The sequence below is a fragment of the Nicotiana sylvestris genome, chromosome 8, assembly GCF_000393655.2.
Source record: "Nicotiana sylvestris chromosome 8, ASM39365v2, whole genome shotgun sequence".
In the NCBI taxonomy this organism is placed as follows: Eukaryota; Viridiplantae; Streptophyta; class Magnoliopsida; order Solanales; family Solanaceae; genus Nicotiana; species Nicotiana sylvestris.
In genome coordinates this window covers 123,109,549-123,122,083 of record NC_091064.1, presented here as the reverse complement: position 1 = coordinate 123,122,083, position 12,535 = coordinate 123,109,549, and the positions used below count along the sequence as shown (strand labels likewise).

At 37.3% G+C, this 12,535-nt stretch overlaps 1 protein-coding gene across 1 annotated transcript; it reads right to left on the bottom strand.

Moving 5' to 3' along the window:
* Positions 1-9,831: 9,831 nt before the first annotated feature.
* On the bottom strand, positions 9,832-11,709 carry LOC138875623 (uncharacterized). Its single transcript, XM_070154471.1, has 5 exons — positions 11,596-11,709; positions 11,451-11,500; positions 10,613-11,064; positions 10,397-10,567; positions 9,832-10,151 (listed from the first exon to the last, which is right to left on the bottom strand). The coding sequence occupies exons 1-5, from the start codon at positions 11,707-11,709 to the stop codon at positions 9,832-9,834; spliced, it is 1,107 nt and encodes a 368-aa protein (XP_070010572.1).
* Positions 11,710-12,535: the final 826 nt, after the last annotated feature.

Genomic DNA, 12,535 nt, shown 5'->3' with positions numbered 1-12,535 from the left:
TTTAAACATGGAATTAAATGTTAAGGACTGCCAGTCCTTAAGTTTTAAACATGGAATTAAAAGTTAAGGACTGCTAGTCCTTAACATTTAAACATGTATTTAAGAGTTAAGGACTGTCAATCCTTAACATTTGAACCAGAAATTAAAACATACAATTTGAAACTCAAGCTACAGGACTTTGTATACAGAAGAACAACAACAAAGTGAAGGACATTTGTCCTTAAGTTTTTTTATTCAATTTGCAAAATGAGGCCAGTAGAATCAAAGTTAAGGACATAGTGTTCTTATTTTTTTGAATTCAATTTCCAAAATGAAGACACTAAGTCCGGAATACAGAATTATCATAGGAGGCGGTGTCTATAAATTTATCAATCCAGAAATTAAAAAAAAATCAAATTCTTATCTAATATATAATCAAATCAATATAGATCTAAAAAGTATAACTATAGCGAAATAAAAATTGATAGAAACACATGAAATTACAACTTACTGTTTATCTATGTCGTTTTTTTGGATTAGATTGCTAAATTTTTGAAATCGGGAAGAGAAATGGTGGTTCGTCCTCAGTTGATCGCCGCTGTGGTAACTGCTGCTGTTGCTCGCTTCTTCTCTTTGTGTAACTGCTGCTTGTGTTGATAACGTAGGTATAAGTTATACCAGAAAGGTATTCTCGTCCAGTCAGGTATAAGTTTTTTAAAAGGAGTGGCTAAAGTCTAAATACATTGAAAACAGTGGCTTTAAAATAAAAGCCACAGCTTTTAGTGGCTATTTGTGCCGTTCGCCCAAAAAGGATCGAGTAAATGACGTTGTATGGTCGTCCAAATATTTTAATAGACCATATTTTCATCTTTGACCTAAAATGCGAAAAATTGCACGGGGCGCCCTATACCCATTTTTTTTAAAAGTTTTAACGTGTAACCACATTTTAAACAACCTCAGCCCTCTTTCTCCTCCTTCGTTTTCTTCTTCTTCTTCTTCTTCTTCTTCTTCTTCTTCTTCTTCTTCTTCTTTTTCTTTTTCTTCTTCTTCTTCTTCTTCTTCCTCTTCTTCTTCTTTCTTCTGTTTCCTTCAAAACCACGCAGCAGTAGCATCAAGCACAAAGGCATAGATCTTCATCATCGGATCACGGTCTTATCGATTTCCCACAACTCTAAACTCAAGAAAATATAATGAAAACACAATCTTTTTTTAAACCTATCTTTCTCTATGAATTCAAGAACCGACTTAGACTATTGAAAGGTGTATTATTACTATACATATAAGAATGGGAAGGTGAGTGGTCTTTATATATTTTTCGTATGGATATGCAAAGGGAAGAGTTCAAAGAGAAGTGGGGAAATAGGAAGCAGAACAGTGAGAGTGTTGTGAATAGTATCTTTTGCACTGCAAAACAACCAATCTGTCTCTGTACTATAGTAACATTCAGAATAAGATGGGAATGTGGAGAGACAAAAGTAAGAGCCACAAAATCCCACTTCAGTTGGTAGAGCGTCGTGTAAGCCTCCTGCTTTGTTTGTCCTTCCATCTGTACTATAGTAACATTTAGAAAGTTTTTTCAAAAACTTCAGCTTATATAGTGCTAAAGGTTTTACAAATGAACTAAATAACTTCAGCATCTTCTGATGAAGTTTTTGAAAAAACTTATCTAAGACAAAAAAACTTCAGTTTTTTTAGTGCTGAAGTTTTTACAAATGAACTAAATAACTTCAGCATCTTCTGTTGAAGTTTTTGAAAAAGCTTATCCAGGACAAAAAAACTTCAACTTATTTAGTGTTGAAGTTTTTACAAATGAACTAAATAACTTCAGCATCTTTTGCTGAAGTTTTTAAAAAAGCTTTATGACAAAACAAATGAATCAAGGACAAAAAAACTTTAGCTTATTTAGTGTTGAAATTTTTACAAATGAACTAAATAACTTCAGCATCTTTTGCTGAAATTTTTGAAAAACCTTATCCAGGACAAAAAAACTCCAACGTATTGCCTTTACTACTTCAGGCTTGTCTACTAGAATGCTGAAGTTTTGCGTGATTGCCTTTGCTACTTCAGCCCCGTATGCTGAAGTTACGCGAAAAAGTGGGTACACTTACAATTTTTTTGCAAAACGGGTACAAGTTAAAACGTGACCCAAAAAGCAGGTATAGATGCAAATGCCCCCGAAATGGCCTTTAGGCCCAATTCTTTTGAAAGTTGTAGCCACAATTCCCAATGCACTTCTCTTCCCAATTCATTTGTATTTCCTACTCCTCCAGTTGTTTGTTATTCTCCTCCCACTTCCATCATCGATATAATCACCACCAATCCAGCTTATCTCCACCGCCTTCCTTACACCACCACTCCAACTTATCTCTACATTGATCTCACTACCACCGATTCACCATATTTCCATAAGTAAATCTTCATCTCCCTCTCAAAACATTCTCAAATCTCAACCCCAAAATCAAATCGAGACCAACAACCATCCATTGCGAATCGGAAATTTATAGAAATAATTTTTCTTTGCCTAAAACATCTCCACCACTACCTCTAACCAATGATAATTTTATTATCTTCCGTGTTGCTTCCTTCCTCTTCTATAAAAGTCATGCAATTCTAGATCTGTAAGGAATTATAGCAAATACTTGGTTAGTGATATCTATCGGCCATGGCTACGATCGGATAAAGACTCCAGTGACCTTCCCTTTTGCTTTCCTTTTCGGCTCCGAATTTTTTGCAGCTACCTTACAAATGTTTATATAAGGCCATCTCCAACCTTGCCCCCATCCCCCATAATGGGGGCAATTTTTGGGGTAATTTAGCTCCAACCCTCCCCCATTTTTGTCCCAAAATGGAGGATGAATAGTGTTCCCTCAAATATGGGGTTACACTATTCATCTCCCACATTACTATTCATCATTTTTTTATTTTATTATTTAATCTTTTAATTTATCTCTTTATATATACCTAATTATGTTTATGTAATGTCTTTATAATATTAATTTTATATCTTAACTTGGTGTATAATTTTGATAAATTAATTTTCGTGCATTTATTATTTTTATGTAAAATTATAAGTTAATTTTATTATAAGTTATAATTATACAAAAAATATATAATTATCTCAAAAAATGAACGGTGCAAATATAAAATATTAGATGTTGCTAAAATTGAAAGGTGCGAATATAAAATATTAAATGTTGCTAAAATTGAAAAGTGAAGATTGAAAATACATTAAAATTGGAAATACAAGACAACTGAAAATACATTAAATTAAAATACATAAAAATTAAAACTACGGTAAATAGCATAATAACTTAGTAGGGAGCTATGTCGTTTCCAGATACACCAAAATCATTATAGTATTGACTGAATGGGGCTGAGGATTGTTGTGGTTGTGACTGTGAATATTCTTGACTTCTTTTATACATTATTCGTTGTTGTTCTTGTCGCATAAATTCACGATGAGTCGGATCGACAATAGAATCCACATCCATCATTAAAATTTTATTTTCTTCTTTCATTTCTTTTACTCTTACTTTTTCCTTTTGAACAGTCAGAACTTCTTTTTTTACCTGGATTGCATTATTCAGCGCCTCAACCATTATTTAAAATTTTATGGAATTGTTTTAATTATGAAAATTACAAATTAATAAAAATAAATATGAAATTTATTTAATGAAAGTTAAAAAATGAAATTGAAATAAGAGATAATAATTTAATATAGAAGAGAGAGAAAAATATAAAAAAGTTTGGGCAAAAATGGGGGAATGCTTGGAGTAAGTTGTCCCCAAAATGGGAAAATTCCCATTTTGGGGACCAAAAATGGGGTAAAGGTTGGAGATGCCCTATGGGGTAAAAAGTTTGTGGATCTACCTTACAAATGTATATATAATGTATATATATTGTATAATAGGTGTATATGTACTATTATACAATTTATATACACTGTTTATACAATATATAATGTCGCTGGTGGGTTGTCGGTGCTTTGTGAGCCGTTTGGAGGTTGAGCTTCATGTCTTTTGGATGAATTTATGTGCATTTCCTGAGAAGAAGTAAAAGGTGAAGTGTATTTGTGGAGGTGGTTATTGCTATATGAGATGTATAATTTGTGTATATCATGTACAATAAATGTATATTTAGTGTATCTTTTATGTAATATCTATGTATCTGTACACTTTGAGTTTTTATGCAGTATACACTGATTATACAATTTTAACTACGAGAATTTTTTCAGTCTTTGGGTTATTTTTGGGGAGCAAAAAAAAAAAAAGAGATGGATTTGTATATACACTATTACATTGTATAAATTTTTTATATAAAGTGTATCCTATATTTTTTTGAGTGTACCCCTAAATCCTAATGTATCTTTAGTGTACAATACTAAACTTTTTATTTCATGACCACTAATTTCAAGATCTTCTTTTCTCATTCAAGCTTCGAAACTGGGGGGAAAAAATAAGACTAAAGAAAATTGAGCTTACATATGCCGGAGTCCGGAACCTTTTTGTTGTCTTTTTGGACAAAAGATACACAAATATGTGTAAAAAAAGTTACATTTATATATATAACGCCACGCTATACCTTAATGGTAACTTTTGCTGTTAAGGTATAGCGTGGTGTGTTTTCGCATTATATATACTGACATTTACTGACACAAGTATAGTGTGCTGTATGTTCACGCTATATATAGCGTACAAATACAGCACGTTGTACCCCTAATTAAATAATGCCCTTCGTCTTTTTCCCCGACCAGAAACGAGCCTCCCCCATTTTTTTACTTTCAAGCCATTTCTGGTCCCCCCCCCCAGCATCGTCTGTTAAAAAAAATTGTGGGCCCCACCCGTCACACAAAACGTTAAGAACGTAGGTCCCACATCGTAGTAGAGCATTGTATTATTGTGGTTCACTCTTTCGGATTCAACTTTTCACACAAAATATTACATCGAGGTATTTCGATTTATTTTATGTCGAAACTTATATAATAATGCATATTTATTAGTTGATTGAATGTGTTTCCATGTCGTTTTGTGTTTTATTTGCGAAATTAGTATGTTATATTTATCCGGACTTAGATATTAGTGTTCTAAAAAAATATAAATAATTTTTTCTGTTAATATCAGGATTTAGATATTACTGTTTCCATGCCGGTTTGTGTTTTATTTTGCGAAACTAGTATGTTATATGTATTTTTGTGAATTTTATGTGATTAAAATGTATTTGTTGTTTATATTTAGTTTAGATTATTCATTAGCGTAGTAAATTGTAGAACTTGTTAGCGTAGTGAACTATAGAGTATTTTAGCGTAGAATCCCTGTAGTTTAAGTATTGCTTATATTGGTAGATGAAAATATATACTTTGTACAATTAAATAATTAAAAATTAAGAATTTAAATTTTTAAAATAAACACACACAAAATTATCAAAATATTGAATTTGACACACATAATTATTCATGATAGTTTGGTGCTACTGGGCCTCAAATATCGAGCCTGAAACCCAATAGGTATATATACTTTGTGTAATTAAATAATTAAAAATTAAGAATTTAACAAACACACACAAAATTATCAAAATATTGAATGTGACACACATAATTATTAATGATAGTTTGGTGCTACTGGGCCTCAAATATCGAGCCTGGAACCCAATAGGTATATATACTTTGTACAATTAAATAATTAAAAATTTAAATTTTTAAAACAAACACACACAAAATTATCAAAATATTGAATTTGACACACATAATTATTAATGATAGTTTGGTGCTACTGGGCCTCAAATACCGAGCCTGGAACCCAATAGGTATATATACTTTGTACAATTAAATAATTAAATAAACAATTAATGTTGTTTAATTTACAGTTGACGACATAGGCCCTTACTCTCATGAGATATTAGTGCTACAAGGCGATCATAGGCCCGCCCATATATGGGAAGGGGAGTTACTGTCCCAGACTCTCCGCGCTAGGAGAGTGGACGACCTGTGGGATTTTTTGAGGCCTAGAGATCTCCACGAGCGTGTAGTCCAGTGCCTACAAGATACAGGATTTTATAGGATTATTGAGATTGGGCGGATGTAGCTCGACTGGGCTTTGATCACGACGTTGATTGAGCGGTGGCGACTAGAGACGCACACCTTTCACCTGCCCATTGGCGAGGCCACTATAACACTGCAGGACGTGGAGGTTTTATATGGCATGCCCGTTTCACTGCCTATTGCTATGAGATCTATGTCGCGTGATGATTATTGGGACATGCTGCAGGAGCTCACGGGTTTCAAGCTACAGGACGAGACATTTTCATTAGTTGCCAATCGGTTGTCTTTGACCCCTATTAGGCATTACCTGGAGGTACTCCACCCCATTATCACCGACGATATAGAGGAGGTACATATTACCCGGTATACGAGGTTGTTGTTGCTTCTTCTATTTGGAGGGGTCTTGTTCCCGAACACTTCGGGGAACCTAGTCAGCCTGAGATTTCTTCATCATGTTCAACTGCTAGATGAATTACCCTATTACAGCTGGGGTGCTGCTGTTCTTGCCTACATGTACAGGAGTATGTGCCGGGCGAGCATGGACACTTAGAGAGATGTTCGTGGTTTTTTGCCGCTTCTACATGTGACAACATATTCGAATAATCTGTTCATCAGTTCCAACTCTACCTAGTTAGAATTTATCTTAAACCTGACGTCAACTTTCTATGTTAGGTTTGGGCCTGGGAGCGGTTCTTGCAGTTTCAGCCACCTCTACCACAATTACCTCATAATGTAGCACTTTCAGAACTCCCTCTAGCCAGGAGGTGGGTTCTCCGCCATACACTTTCACAAGAGTATGATTCTCATCATAATCTCCCCCTCTGCAGGGATGTGTTGGATCTGCTGGAGGGCGCACAGGTAAATATGTACCTAAACTTACCTGGTATAGATTAACTTAGTGTTGCGCATACTCACGTTTTGTGTTCTTATTTGATAGTTCATCTGGACGCTGTACAACGATGATTTGATATCTAGCCTGCAAGCTTATTGCTGGGCCGACCGATTGATTTGGAGCACTTCTGCCCCGCTCATATGCCTCGATATTGTGGAGCATCATGCCTCGTAGCGGGTACTTCGCCAGTTTGGCCGCCCGCAGTATATACCGAGGGGGCCTATATGGTACCCAAGACATTATCAGAGGGATGATTGTTGCAGGACGGACGATGCATTTATGGCATGTTTAGCGGGGCAGATCCATATTTGGGACCAGCGGATCAGATGATTCTGCCCCCACCTAGATAGACCCAGGAGGTGGCTATTGAGGGGTATCTGTCCTGGTATCGCCACGTTACCCGACTTTTTATCGGGAACCCTATTCATCAGGCTGGCGGTCGGTACGTTCCATACGCCGGGCGACACGAGGCCCTGGTATGTTTTCTGTTATTATTAATTATATAATTGTAACTTAGCACAATGTATGTAGTTTATATTTTATACATTTTGCATGCTATTGGACTACATACAGTCTATCAGATAGAACTGTAGATGCAGGATTATGTCGGCGATCCTGACGCCGCCTTGCACGATTACAGCCATCGATTTGTAGAGTTGGCTGCCCCGACACTACAGAAAGCCCGGGAGGATCAGCGTTTGGCACACATGCCTGATTATGTGGAGCCAAAGGATTACGAGCGAGGCCCTGGTGTGGCACGAGGTGGTGGTGCCCGACGAGGTGGTGGCTGGTGCCCGACAAGGTGGTAATGCCCGATGAGGCGGGGGTGCCGGACGACGTGGCGGTGGGCGGAGAAGAGGTGGTCCCTAGAAAGGGGGCGTTGAGGCCCCTGCTGATGATGTTGCTGCTGATCTGCCGGGTGGCCTACATGAGACGGACATGCCGTTATACAGCCTTGGGATGGATCTCACTCTAGGGACTTCGCAAGTGAACCCGTCAGGTCAATTATTGATCACATGCATGGACCTTTCTAGAGTCGATTGGGATACATACTTTCTAGGCCCGTATACTGTTGCTGAGGACCGGCCATCCCGAGATTTACATAGTTGGCGGCGATTGAGTTATGGTTCATCATCACAGGCGCAGGTATGATTTTCTTGGTATTGAATTACAATTTGTCTTTATTTTCCATAACTTTATTAATTTCCTTTTTAAGGTTGAACACGATGCTGACATGGCTGTGATAGATGATTACATTTAGGAGCCCGACGATGTCATGGTAAGGCAATTTAAATTGTTGTGACTTATTATATATTTTGCTATATTGAGCTATCTATTCTTATGTAGGTTTCTACTGGACTGGCGGCCCCTTTTACTGATCCTGTCAGCACCAATGATGTTCATAATGCGGCGCATCTGGCTATTAGGAGGCGACTTGATGATGATGATCCCGATAGCGTACCCAGGTGGGATGGGATGCGCCTCAGGCCAGCAGCTGCGTTGAAGCACACTTGATGCGGGACATATTGATTTTCTTGTTTTATCTTTTTGATGTAAATAATATCTTTGTATATACATTAACAACAATTTTTATATAATATGCACATTACTTTTTTAATTCTCCGTTCATTTGTTAGTTTCGTACTACAACACAAACACTTAAATTCCATTCCAATTAATAAAAATAAAGTTCATTACAACTAATTTAGTTTAATACTACAACACAAACACAAACACAAACACAAACACAACAACTTAACTTAATTAAAAGTCAATACAACTAATAAAAATACACGACGTAGGAAACATAAAGATAAAGCGATACACACATGTCAAAGTTTAGTCACTGCCGCCCATTATTTTCTGCTCCAACCACTTAAATTGTTCTTCCAGCTTCTTTTTTTCTTCTTCTACCTCTTTAAGTTTCGCTTTCAACTCCACAAACTCTCTTTTATGTTTTTTTTTTCACGTTCCCACTATTTTAAACACAAATCATTAAGATCGTTCAATAATTCTTTGTAGTATTCCTGATAACATGATTCATCAATCCATACCTCAAAATCGCAAATAGGTTCGCCAGGAACCTTATAAAACTTGTTCAAACATTCCCAGTAGCGGCGTCCAGCTTCACCATTATCCCAACAACTTTGCATCATGCATTTTTTTTCACACTTGCACATTGGTACATAAAAAGGTTGAGACATTTGTGCGTTAAAAAAAACCTTGGTTTAAGTTATTGTTGAGCGCATAAAATAACTAGAATGATCCCGTTATTTATAGGCAAGACAACACACATAATGTAGTATTTCACCGCTCTATATATACGCATAACGTAGTATTTGACCGCGCTATGCTTTGCATGTTAAAGGTTCTGACGGGTACGAAACAACTTTATGTCAGTTGGGCAGCTTTTTCAGTTTGACAAGACAACACATATAACGTATTATTTCACCGCTCTATATATACGCATAACGTAGTATTTGACTGCGCTATGCTTTGCGTGTTAAAGGCTCTGACCGGTACGAATCACCTTTATGTCAGTTGGGCAGCTTTTTCAGTTCGACAAGACAACACATATAACGTATTATTTCACCGCTCTATATATACACATAACATAGTATTTGACCGCGTTATGCTTTGCGTGTTAAAGGTTCTGACAGGTACGAATCAACTTTATGTTAGTTGGGCAGCTTTTTTAGTTCGACAAGACAACACATATAAATAAAATAACAAACATAATTAATATTAAATTAATCAGCATTATGAAATTTCAATGTTGTTTCAAGTTCTTCCGAATATATAATTTTTTTTAATTATCATTAACAAAACTGAAATGGAAAAGTTCAACTCATAATTAACAAACATAATTTTATTTTATAAATCTTGCAACATAAACAAAACAACTAAATATTACAACATAAACTCATTGATAGTTAGGAACAATAGAAGAACACCCACCACAAGCTTGATTACTATTGCCACCCAAAGGACATTTTCGACGGTCGTGTCCTGTTTGCCAGCATATACCACAACTGCGCGCATAAATGGTATCACTAACATCCATTTGGTTCCGTATACGCATTCTCTTCTGCACCTGTATTCGACGCAAATAGGACTTGGTACACACCATTATAAATGGCTCAGGCAGCCAATAATGCTCAGCTCCCACTGGCTGCAACTGCCCACTATATGTGTTTAGGTACTTCGCAACACTATATTGTTGATCAACATAGTTGGTTATACCTAAATCAACTTTTTGAAAGCACTTTATGGCATGTGAGAAAGGCATGTGGTAGATGGACCATTTCTCATAAGAGCATAACCTTGTAGATTCATTTACAATATGTACATTATTCCCCCGATTTCGATGGATAGCGGTGCGAACTTCAAAATATTTCTTTCGTTATCATACTGCAAAAATGAATGCCAATGTGCTCGCCGTCTGTATCTCTCAAATCTCTTTATCGGCACTGGCATAAAATCAATACCCCTTTCCATCAATGAAGTTGGAGCTGCAGACCTCTCAACAAACCTCTCCGCTATCTGCTTGAACGACATCCGCACCATGTCCGTGACAGGCAATCCTCTTACCGACTTCAATAACCCGTTGAAAGACTCTAACACATTTGTAGTCAGAGTTCCCCAACGTCTGCCACCATCTGCATGCAAAGTCTACTTTTTAGGGTCATGTCGCATTAACCAACGATAGGCTGCCTCGTCTTCTTGCCTGATAAATTCCATGTGCCTCTGGAATTTATGCTGTTGGTAGTCTGTTGCTGCCATCCACATCAAATCATGCAGATCCTTGTTGGGATATGCCTTCTGAAAATTGGCTTTAAAGTGTCTCACACAGTAACGGTGGTAGGCATGAGGTTCTTGCCATGCAGGCAAGTTTTCCACAGAACTTAAGATACCACCGTGCCGATCAGATATTTGACAAATACCGAAACGCTGTTTGACAACATGCTCTTTCAAGTAGTTCAAAAACAGCATCCACGTCTCTTGGCTTTCATTGGCATAAATAGCAAAAGCTAGAGGAAATATCTGTCCATTAGCATCTACTGCCACGACTATCAATATCTTGATATTGCACTTTCCATAGACATGAGTGCCGTCTATGGATATTATGGGCCGACAATGCGAAAAACCATCAATGCTGGTTTAAACGCCAGAACACATAATTGAATATATATTCTGGTTTACCCGGACTTCGCTCAAGCTTCCATTCAACAACCGTCCCGGGGTTAAAGTGCTGCAGTGCGGCCATGTACCTGGGCAGAGCTACAAATGACTTATCCCAGTTGCCATAGACTATTTCAAACGCTCGTTTGCGCCCGAGATATGCCTTTCTTTTGGTAATGGTATGGCCATGTTCCTGGTGGACTGATGTAATGCACTCTTTGATTTTATACCTTATGGACGCTTCGACGTGTGGAATAAGGACAAGAGAAATCAAGTCAATATCCAAGTTGAAGTGATTCCCGTTGAATGTATCCATTTCGCATGTGTGGGTGGGAATGTATTTACCCACTTTTCACAGACCTGTGTTCTTCTTGCTCGCACGCAACATCCAATGACATGGCCAAAACCACCTGCGACAAACAACCTTGTATACAACCGGACTTGACTCCCATACTGTCATTTCACGACACTCTTTTACGTTGTGCATTTTACAAGCCCTGCTTACGTGCGCTTTATCAGGAAAAAGCATGCCCTTTTCCAGCACCGTTGGTCCAGACTCATCCCACATTGCTGTCCGAATTTCATTAAAATCCCTTGTGAGAGCTTCCACATTCGGCATGCTTGGCAAGTTATCAAGGTAAGGAATCTCTCTTGAATGAAACGACAATTGGGACTCGTACACACTTCGTCTAGGGGGGTGGAACATACTCTCTGGTCGAATCAGGTCCTTCCTTCTCATCCTCCTCATCACCATCATCACGAGGAAATGGTGTATTGTCTCCAGATTCATCAGCATTGTTGTCATAATCACTATTCTCTTCCTCACTTTGTGCATATGCCAGATCCCGATTTAATACGTCGTCTTCGGGCAATTGAGTGAGTACATGTGGTTCAACTTTCTCGTTTTCACTGCACAATCAACAAAATAATAAGCTACTGAAATTAATAAATACTTTCCATATAGCTGTATCACTTCACTTACAAGTCGTAATGTGATAAAATTCCATGATGGATATTTTCATTTAGGTGATGATTACCGGATGGACCACCATGATCCAACACACCAAAACTATGCTTGAGTTCATAATTTGTAAATTCATATCTAGTACCCCCTGTTAAATGTATGAGCGTTAATACAAATTCAATACAATAAAAATGTAGAATCGTAACACAAAGGAAAATTAAAGTTTACCACTCGTCTTGTGAATTAGGAAAAGCAGGGGGTGATAAGTTTAAATCAAGGAAAACTCTTTCATCCGGAACCTGTCCGGCAAAAACTGCTCCAGAATAACCACCCGATGACTGGGGGTTATCCGGAACCTCATTGTTGGGAACATTTTCGACCTTGACGTACATATCCAATATTTTGATTACAAGAAATTTCCGGTATTCATCCGGAGTCCTCAGAAAATCTCTCAAAGTTTCATCATCGTAGATGTTTAACT